The sequence below is a fragment of the Diceros bicornis genome, chromosome 3, assembly GCF_020826845.1.
Source record: "Diceros bicornis minor isolate mBicDic1 chromosome 3, mDicBic1.mat.cur, whole genome shotgun sequence".
Classification (NCBI taxonomy): Eukaryota; Metazoa; Chordata; class Mammalia; order Perissodactyla; family Rhinocerotidae; genus Diceros; species Diceros bicornis.
The window spans coordinates 91356180-91367582 of record NC_080742.1 but is presented as its reverse complement, the minus strand read 5'-3'; the positions used below and the strand labels follow the sequence as shown (position 1 = coordinate 91367582).

General features: G+C 36.8%; 1 protein-coding gene across 1 annotated transcript; it reads right to left on the bottom strand.

The window, feature by feature from the left end:
- Window positions 1–1331: 1331 nt before the first annotated feature.
- Window positions 1332–2264, bottom strand: LOC131422558 (olfactory receptor 2A2-like). Its single transcript, XM_058569887.1, has one exon. The coding sequence runs from the start codon at window positions 2262–2264 to the stop codon at window positions 1332–1334; it is 933 nt and encodes a 310-aa protein (XP_058425870.1).
- Window positions 2265–11403: the final 9139 nt, after the last annotated feature.

The following is an 11403-nucleotide window of genomic DNA, read 5'->3' as shown; positions in this document are numbered from 1 at the left end:
TAAAAAAGTGAGAAGACCACCCTGGCGAAAGAATATGAGAAACAAAACTTGTGCTACCAGAAGATGAATTTTGAATGACTAAGATTAGAATTTGGATTTGACAGAGTAGAACTTGAGATATCATTTACAGGATTTTGAAAACAGGAGTGAAGAAAGAACAAGAATTTATGGATGAAGAGGGTCAAAAGTACAAACTGACAGTTATAAAATACATAAGTCGTGGGGATGTAAGTACAGTATGCTGACTATAGATAATACTACTGTATTGCACATTTGAAACTTGTTAAGAGATTAGATCTTAAAAAGTTCTCATCACAAGAAAAAAATTTTCATGACTATGCATGGTAACACATGTTAACTAGACCTATTGTGGTGATCATTCAGCCCTTACTTATTTTTCCCTCGTTAGCATCATGAAGACTGTTGTTCAATGTGGTTTCATAAATCCAGAGAAACTTTTGCCACATGAAAGAGAAATGATGTTGCCTATATCCTAGTTGTCTCGTGCTGTTTGGTGCTACCACAAACCATCTTCAGATAAGATGGTTCAAACATTACAAAAATATTGGTGGGAAAAATTTCAAGAACTTTAACAGGATTAAATCTTGCCTTATTAGAAATAATAATAACCCAAAAATAAATGTAATGTTTGAGCAATGATCAAAATCCTTATCTGTAGAACCATTTAAACATGTAGTAATGAATTTCCTTTTGAACGAATCCTAAACCATTAATATATTTCGGGATTTTTAACATAGTTTCTCGTTGGACTAAAGCTTTCCCTAACTTATTTCCCTTTACTCCTAAATTATTCCTTCGAGGAGTTTAGAGTTTCTTTAAACACTTATTACATTGGCCTCACATTGGTGATGTAGAGACATATAACTCTGCAATATTTTGTGCATTAAAATTTCAAGTCTACTTTGGAAGTTCTCTCTTATGGTATTAATTTTACTGTACTGTTTCCAGCTACCACAAGGTGATAAGTCACTCTTCTAAATACAGAAGCCAGAGAAACGTAATGACATAAATATCTTATATTTAATATTTTCTTTATATATTAATATTCTTGGCTTAAAAAATAAAGAGAATTCCATGTTTCTTAAAAGAAAGACTAAATATTCTGATAATTGCGCTCATTTCCTAACATGATCTCTAAAGGTTAGGATATATGCTTTTCGGTGAAACTTTGCCCTATTTTCAGAGCTAGAATTTGGACAATAACCATTTTTCTCTCAAACTTCTATTTGGGAAATAGTTCTGAGGTTTTGTTTCAGAAAATCACATATTTTAAAAGGAAATCCCCAATCAAACAAGATTCTCCCTACCCTTCACATGGACCTCTTCTTCTGCAGTGCTCTATACAAGGCGCCCTTCACCTGAGCATTCTTCAGGCTGTAGATGAGAGGGTTCAGCATTGGGTTAAAAAGGCTATGAAATAGGGACAGTATTTTCTCCTGCTCTTCTTGTTGATGGGAGTCTGGGACCATATAAACCACCATGGCAATGCCAAAGAAGAGCCCAACCACACAGAGGTGGGAGAAGCAGGTGGAGAAGGCCTTTCTGCGGCCCTCCTTTGACTGGATCTTTAGGATGGCCCAGAGGATGCGCATGTAGGAGATGAGCATTAAGCAGAGGGGCCCGAGTAACACAAACACAGAGGCAGCAAGGATAACCACTTGGTTGATCCAAGTGTCACCACAGGCCAGCTTGAGGACAGACAGAATTTCACAGAAGAGGTGGTTCACTTCCCGGGGCCCACAGAAGGGCAATCTGAGGAGGAGAATTGCATGTACCAGAGCCAGAATAAATCCACATGACCAAGAAGTGACAGCCAGGACTGTGCACACTCTCCAGTTCATGATGACAGTGTAGTGGAGGGGGTGGCAGATCGCCACAAACCTATCATAGGACATCACCACCAAAATCAGGCACTCTGTAGCAGCAAATCCCCAGTACAAAAATGTCTGCACAACGCAAGGAACAAAGGATATGGTTCTATTCTGGTTCACTAAGTTTGCCAACATTTTGGGCACATTACTGGAAGCATAGGACATGTCAATGATGGCCAGGTGTGAGAGGAAGAAGTACATGGGTGTGTGTAGACTCGGGTCCAGACAGATGAGTGCCAAGATCATGCCATTTGCCAACAGACTGAAGGTGTAGAACAGGGAGAAGATCCAGAGGAGCAACACTTCCATCTCTGCACTGAGCTGGAATCCCACCAGGATGAATTCTGTGACCCATGACTGGTTGCTTCCCATTCCTTAATGACAGTTGTCAAGGACCGAAATGTGCTAAAAGATCACAGCTGGCAAATCAATGAAAACTGGAGTTGTTCATCTCAAAATGAGCTCAGAGAAAGGTTGTCTCCTTGTCTCTACTTGACAGCTCCCTCTCCTCTCCCAAATGGTTGCTTTTCTGTTTTTAACTCTTAATATGAAATAAAATTTAATCTTACAGAAAAGGGTCAAGAATTATGCAAAGAAATCCCATAAGCGTTCACTCAGATTCAATAAATTTTAATATTCTTTCATATTTGCCTTATCATTCTCGTTTTATCTATATATATGTATTACTTTTTTTGAACCATTTGAGATTAACGTGTAGATGTGATGTCCTTTTACCCCTAAATTCCTCATTTTTTCACCAAGAACAAAGACTTTCACTAACTTAACCACAATATAATTATCAAAATCATGCAATTTGATACTGACATGATTCTTTAATTTACTGTATTATCTCTCTAATCTCCCCTTGCCCCCATCAAGGAACCAATGGAAGATTACATATTATATTTAATATCATCTATGTTTAACCTCCTTTAATCTGGAATAGTTACTCCAACTTTCTCTGCTTTTTGTGACACTGATATTTTTGAAGAGTATAGAGTCATTCTTTAGTGGAATGTTCCTCAAATTGGGATTCTATGAAGTTTCTCAGTTTTGATTCAGATTATTCACTTTTTTCAGGAAAAACCAGTATCCTCCTTAGTGTATTCATGAGTAGGTGCATGATGTTAATTTTCACATTGTTGGTGATGCTAAATTTGATCACTTGGTAAAGATGGTGCCTCCCAAGTATCTCCATTAATACTCATAATACATAATCATTATTTTTTCCCTAATGTAATTTCTAGAGCATCCATTAAAATTAATATATAAATTTTTTGTACCTCATAAAGCTTTCTGCCACTAATTTTAGCATTCATTGATTGTCTTGCCTGACTTAATTATTGCAAAAGATAGTGTTCTAACTCCTTCGTTGCTTTTATATTTATTGATTGTCAATTTCAGTAAAAGGAAAGGCTCTATCTATCAATCATCTATCTATCTCTCTACATCTGTATCTATCATCTTTCTCTCTCTCACGTATCTATCAATACGGATGTATGCATTTTTTTATCAAGCGATTACAATTATTTATCATTATTGCTTAATTGTTGTATATATGAGCCATCCAAGCTTCCTCTTCTGTTCTATTAACATGTTCCCATTACTTTTGAGCACTTCCTTACTTTTGATATGATAAAACGTTTAAAGCTCTTATTGTACATTCAGCACTTTAGCCATGGACATAGCCATTTCTCCAAAAAGGTCTGATTACTTTTAGAAAGAATCATAGTGAAGAATCATATAAACTAATATCTAGGTTTAATGGTTTATTTTTATCACGAATTTTACCAAATTTCTAATATCTTCATTGAAAACAATGAGCATATCATTTGGGAAGGTATACAAATTGTTCTAGGGGAATCACAGATTCTTATAATTGTTCTGAAAATCTAATATACGTTAACTGACTTCCTTTATGGAGTCAAATCTATTTCACTAAATTAACATTAGCATTGAAGAAAATGGTCTTGATATTATTCAGTTATTTAGGCAAAGTATACTTTGTAACTAGCATCTTATTATGAAATTTATATTATTTCTTGCTTTTATTACTATTTAGAAAATTACAGACTCTTGAACATTTTAAATTTAGAGACTAAAATTTTAAGAGCGTGGTTCATTGTGTGAATAAGGTGATACCTACCTTCTATGAGCTTTTGGCATCAAGTTTCAAAATCTTCTTAGAAAAACATTATGCAACTATGTTTAAAAGACAAAGAGGTAATACCTTGAAACATACCATCAGAAATGATCATTGTTAATGATTTGTATATACAGTTGTACCTTTTTACTGTACATCTACTTTGTATGTATCATGAATTAAAAAGAATACATCAGTGTTGCTAGTTCCCCTATTTCTTTCATTTAGAAATATGTCAGGAATATTTTTCCATGTCAGTATTTCTCTGCAGCACACTATTTCTGTGAATATAAATATTTCAATTTATTTACTATATTATCGCCTCATTAGGTTTGTACAACATAATGCTTCAGTGATTAAATTTTAAACATATGTTTTGTTTTTTTTTGATTGAGAGAGACTGGCCCTGAGCTAACATCCATGCCAATCTTCCCCTTGTTGTACGTGGGACACTGCCACAGCATGGCTTGATGAGTGGTGTAGGTCTGCAACCAGGATCCAAACCAGCAAACCCAGGCAGCTGAAGTGGAGCATGCCAAACTTAACCACTATGCCACCGGACCTGCCCCCACACATTTTTTTTAATGCTTATGAGTCTAGGATAATTTAAAAAATGCCAAGAATTATTGGATATCCCTCTAGAGGCTATCAGGCTTAGGTAAATGCCAATTCTCAGGCTGGTATATACTGAGTTAGAAAGTGCACATGGGTCTTTCAAATACTAGTGTGGTTACAGATGGTGATCATTACTGCCCTCATTGTATCATCCTGAGGGAGCGTTGGAGTGGAGTCACTGCCCTCCTCATTTGAATCATTTTATTGCAGTTTACAACCAGTTCCTATAAAGAGAAAAGTGGCAGCCTACTAGACCTTCTCTAGGCCCCGTCAAAAGGCTCGTTGTCAGACAGCCTATAAAGAGGGACCTTTCTACTCTTGGGAATTAGAGTAGATTCATATGAGGGGGCTCTTCAGGCACAAATTAAATGTATAGGCTTGGTCAATAATAACATTTAAAAGAGTTATAGCCTCACTATGAAGATCTGGATAACCTTAAAGATACAACCAAAGATAAAAATGGGTTTATACCAAATGTCATTTATTTGAACTGAGATTACTTTTTACCAAATAGCAAGTCTCGTGGATGGGTAATAGTACTTCTTTATATCTCATAATAAGCAGTATACTTCTAGAGGAAACAGGCACTTACGAAATGTTTCTTAAATGGATGATAATCATTTTTAGTTTAAAAAATGTATGTATTAAAGCATCTTCTATTTGCCAGTTTCTATTGACCACCTCAAGGTTTCTACTTTATTAGAAAAGTTCACAGTTAGAATTTGATCACTGTAAAATGAAACAGAGATAAAATCATAGATAATTTCACCTCCTTAAATATGATTGCATTTGGGAGGATTCTATGTAAATGTCCATTTAGTTTGAGAATTGATTTTTGCTACATTAAAAAGTAGTCCTGTGTTACATAAAGTGAGAGATAGTAACATCAGTATTGCAAAATTCTACTGAAATGCAGTTGGACACAATAAGCATTGCCTGAACATTTAATCTCTGAACATAAAGGATATTATTGGAGGTATCTCTATCTATTACTACCCAGGAGTTATATTTGTTTACTAACGTTTAGGTTAGTTATTTTTTTTCTGAATAAATAAATCTTTTTATTTTTATCTCTATTACCATTATTACCATTTTGCTGTTAAAAATAAGCAACATAAAAAATAAAATTGAGGATATATTAAATCTCTTAAGCAGAAACAGTACTGGAACAGAGAAGACGATATCACAGTAGAGATGCCCAGAACTTCCCCCTTCCCAATAGAGTAAATAAAACGATAGCAGCTCAGGTAACGAAAGGTTTGCATGGTCGGTATGAGCAATTCTCTTCCTGGGAAGTCCTGTAACCCAGAATGTTTCTTCATCTATGGAGCTTTGTTCTCTTTTTACAGCTCTTGTCAGGAGTGTTAGCACTCATTCTATCCTATTTTGTGATAGGAAAGATGTTTATACAAAATACTGTGATTTCAAGTCTGATAGTCATCACAATAGGGTGATAAACTGGGGTGGTTCCAAAAGGAAATAACTTTGTGGAAAACTTAATGTCTTACACTGTGTCAGCAAAGAAAAGATTTACTGTAACTGTTACTAGAACTTTCTTTTCCATTGAGAAAATTCTCCCTGCAAATCAATATCTTCATTTAGGCTAGGTAATATATGAATTCCTTTCATTAACTTGGCTATTTCAGAGCCTTATTCAGAGATGATGCCTAGATATATAGCCTCTCATTTTCTGAGCCTCTTCTCATTGAGGCGGTTGTGCTAGCTCTGACCACCACACCAAGTTACACTAGGAGGTGATGGTGAGAGATGCTGACAGAGTTCAGGGACCTTCTGCCCATAGCACAGTAGGCAGTTGTTCCCTAAGGTGGGGGAGGGAGACATCTAGATGCCTATCATATCTACCTTCAATGCATAATATGAGTCAGGAGAGAAGATCACCCAAGAACGCCATTCTTGTTCACATAGTCGTGGTGGTTTCCACTGCTGTCCTGTCCTATGTCATCTACCCGTACTGATAACCATCTCCGGAATAAATTAATCTCTTCTGTATGAGGACATATGAGCACTGTATTTTCCCACAAGAATCTACTTTTATCTAGAATAAACCCCACTGAGGTAAGAAATGTACCTCTAAAATAAGTGTAGTATCCTTCTACCTTAGCAGCTTTCAGAGGATTAAATCCCAGATACAGAAGGATTCACCAGACTTGTTGAATGTTCTTCAAAGAACCCCAGGAGCAGAGGTTTTATTTTAGTTTCAGATGAATTAAAAACATTCTTGAGTTTCTATTGAGAATTCCAATTCCCAGAAGGATCATAAGATATCCTACCTAATTATCTTCTCCCTACGGGGGACAAAGATGTCTGCATTTTCTCTCAGGAGGAGAGCCAAGATTGTGTCTGACTGTTATTGGAGGAAAAATTCTCACGAATGGGCAGGGCAGATATTGGCATCACACTATTTCTACACAAACTTTCAAATATCTCAGTGGTATAAACCAGAGTCAGATATCACAAATTACAGTACCCAGCTCTTAAAATTATTACAGTTTTATGAATTCATGCTTCTCTACAGCCCCCATGAAGGTATGTGAGAGGCTGGGACTTTTAGATGGTTGAGAGGTGGGCTCCCATGGAGCCTCTTATAGCAATACTGAGAGGAAATAGATCCCCCAGCCAAGGTGTATCTCCATCTGCAGTAGGGTTGAGAGATACAAATGAAGAAGGATGGTAACATCTATAAGGAACAATTATTGAGCCCTTCTTATGTTTCAGAAAATGTGCCAAATGCTTTCTAATGACTACATAGTTTAATCTGGTCATTATCTCCATTTTACAGATGTGGATACTGAAGTTTAAATAGACTAAGTTATCAACTCTTCAAGTGTGGTCCAGAGACCACTGGGAATATCTGAGAACCTTTCAAAGGGTCCATGGGATCAAAACTATTTTAACAATAATTTTTTGATATTTTTGCCTTTTTCACCCTCCCTCTTTCGTGGGTGCACAGTGGAATTTTCCAAAGGCAACACGACACGTGATATTGCAACACATAGAATGCAGAAGATATAAGATCCAGCTGTCCTTGCTTAAGCCAAATATTTAATAATTTTTCCAATACTCAAAACATAGACATTCTTTTCACTATATTTTTGGTTTGTAAAATATAGTTATTTTTCAAAAAAATATATTATTTATATTAATGTATAATGAAAATATACATAAATGAATTAAAGGTATAGTTAATAGATTCTAAATTTTAACTTCTAATATCATACATACATGTCAACAAATACATCCACGTAAGTAAAATGTGTTTGTGTCCTCAGTAATTTTTAAGAGATCAAAGGCGTCTTGAGACCAAAAAGGTAGAGTACCACTGCATAAATGATAATCAGTCTGACAAGGGCAGAACTGGAAACATGAATTTTATCTGATACCAAAAGTGTTTTGGTTTTCTATTGCTGCTGCAACAAATTAACACAAACCCATCAACTTAAAACAGCACACATCTATTCCCTCTAGTCAGAAGTCCTGGTACAGGCCAGCTGGCTTCCCTGCTGCACAGGTCTCACAGGCTGAAATCTAGGTCTTGGCTTTTCCACATCTTCCTCTGAGGTCCTTGCATGCAGCCCCCTCCATCTTCAAATCAGCAGCTGTGTTGAGTCTTTCACACTCTAAAGCTCCCTGATTTTCTCCTCTGAGACTGGATAGAGAAAAATCCCTGCTTTTAGAAGACTCACTGATGGAGTTAAGCCCCCCAAGATAAACTCCACATTTTAAGATCATTTGATTTGCCAAATCCCTTAACAGCAGTACCCAGATTAGTGCTTGATTAAATAATGAGGGGACAGGTATCTTAGGAGGCCATTTTTAGAATTCTGCCAATCGTACAAAGTCTTTTTTCTTAACTGCAGAGCACTGTCTTCATTTTTTAGATTATATTTTTCCTCAGAAAGATGCCATCCTGTCAAGCCTATCTTTGTTATCAGCTATCTATGCCTCCAGAACTCTTACCTAAAATAACCAAAATAACTTTGAATCCTAACTCAGAAGGGAAAAATTTCCATTTCTGTGTCTTACTCTGATAAGATTAGGATATTTTAAAGGTTCTTTTAATTTCTTATAAACATGAAATTAACTGAGAAACATTTTCTTGCACAACCCACCCAGCTGGCTTTTAGATAGGATTAGGATATTTTAAAGGTTCTTTTAATTTCATATAAATATTAAATTAACTGAGAAACCCTGTCTTTAACAATTTACCCAGCTGGCCTTCGGCCTCAGCTCTTGTAGAGAAATTTGATCTTATTTTTCTGAGCATCTACATCTCAAAGAGCATTTATATAACAGATACGAAGTTGTTTATTTAATGTAATAGATACGGTAATAGCATGAATACGCCTAACATTTGGAGGAGTCAGTGTAGGGTAGGGACAGACTCGAAGAAACAGCTATAGCCTATGAAGCGATGATGTACATTTTCACATTTTTGTACTAATTTGATTACTTGTTCTCCTTTGAGCTATGTTATTTGTACCTTATAATAATCTTGTGCAGAACTGTTTAGCATAGAAATGAGCTAATGATTAGCTAAATCAAGTTCTCAGACCAGCCATTCTCCACCGGTGTTTCATTCTGAGGAGGCTTTAACTCGATCTTCCAATTCATTTGATCGTCAGTATCAGTGTGATCATATGACTTATTTACACAAGGTAGTTGAATCTTAACAACAATGCCAATGTAATACCCTACCACAGAATAGTCATAGTACAATTCAGTTTAGTACAGAACCAGTCAGTAAGAATTATAGAGGTATTTGCTAAGCCTTTCCAAAAGACTTGGCCTTTGCCCGTACATCAGATTATTATTGTCATTACAATTAACCATTATTCACTTATTTCTGGGTTCCAAGTCAGCTGGTGACAAAGCAAGTTATCCTACCTCAGTTTAAAGGCTTGTACTGAAACTAGTTTCTGTTATGTGTTGTTATGTAGTGGTGCCCACTTCTGTCTCCCATCCCCCATGGTGAGGACAGGGTCTTATTCTGGATACTTTCTTTTCCTCTAAATGTACTACAGGTTGTGTCTTCCTCTGATCTATCCTTGGGGAGAGTCATAGTGCATCAATGAAAATTACAAGTGCCCCTAGAGAACTTCAGTAAGTTCCAAGGTCTGTAAGATCCCCACAAGTGCACCCTTGGCCTCAGCAGATAGAATGGAGGGCCATTGCCCTGTGAGTATTTTAGCCTCCACCTATATCAAAACAGTCAAGAGGTCTTTGGGTCAGGTCTAAGCGCCAGCAGTATCCAGCATTATTTGTTGAGTCTGTCAGACCCTTTTTACTGAAGTCTCAACATATTTCCAGGCTGATTCCCATCCTTTGCCTTCCTCCTGGAAGAGAATTTCCTTTAATCTGCTCTTTATAGTTAACAAATCTTTGCCGATTGACTGTAATTCCTTATTAAAAGTGAATTCAGCTTGTCCAATGATGCCTAGATAGCCACCTGTCTCTCCTAAAGCCGTGTTTTGTTTTGTGGGATAACAGATTATGCTTCTTGTTGTCATTGTGTACTAATAGGATGAGTACAGTTTTGATATGTTTTGTTACCCCAAAATATTGGATCCCCCATACTGGGGTTAGATGAGTGGTAGTCCTACCTAGATGTAATTTAGTCTGAAAATGCCGTAAGTCCTCCTAGAACCTTCCTCCTGTCATGGTGGGGCCATTTCCCAGGGAATTCTACCCTATGTGAAGTCTATGCTTTATTCCCATCAGAAACCCATTGTCTTCTCTTCTGTTAAATAGATTTCCACTCATAAAAACAAAGGTGATATGTACCTGTGTACCTGGCACACTACGGCATGCCAGGAATGTAGCTGATATATTTTGTGCTTTATAACCAGGACCTTTCTAAGCATTTGTTCACCAAGTTATAGTTACATAGTGATCAGTCAGCTGAGAATTGTACAACACATGGTCAATGGCCATGTGGAGAGTGGTTCCTGGGAATTTCATCCCAAATGAGATCATTTGTAGTAGAAGCAACTTGACAAATAAGAGTCAAAGGTTACTGCTACATTTGGTGCATTTTATCATCATATCATGTGACCATAATGTTTCCCAGTGCAATGCCCCTCAGGATTGCATGCTTCCATTTGACCTTGTCAAGTTCCAAAAGTGAGGTTGGTTTTGGCAAACACATGACTTCACTATTTTGTGCATCTGGCATAAATGTGTTAAGAGACAATATCACCCTCTTAACTATGAGCCTGTCTTGAGGCACCAATGTAATATTAGATTTCCCTTATTGTGTAACCCATTTATTCATCTATTTACTCTCAACTAATATTTCTCCTTTTCTCCTCTTATTATTGATTTTAACCCAGTTTTCCACCTTCGGAAGAGACATTAGATTCAGTCACTCTGCTGTTACAGATTGCTAACAGCAATACCAGTTTAGCAAGTGTTCCTCAGTCCATTCCATTCATATAGGTGATGGCTACATAGGTACTGAACTAGTAGACTCCCTCAACCACTAGGCAATACAGCTGCATTCACTGTCAACCCAGTTTTGCCAGATGGGGTGAAAACACCTGCATCCCAGCACCCTTTAATTATTCTGGTATAAATATTTAGAAGTATAGCTACAGTTTCTTGCTTAGGGATCTTCCTTGCTTCTGGCATCACCTTTGCAGCCCTGGTCCTGGGGTAATTGCATAAGGTATGAAAACAGAAAGTGAGATCATGTCAGGAAGAATTATATATCATGCCAGGATTCTCATATCACCC

Bases quoted from the DNA above. Each gene is read 5' to 3' on its own strand.
- LOC131422558 (XM_058569887.1), bottom strand. From the start codon at position 2,264: ATGGGAAGCAACCAGTCATGGGTCACAGAATTCATCCTGGTGGGATTC.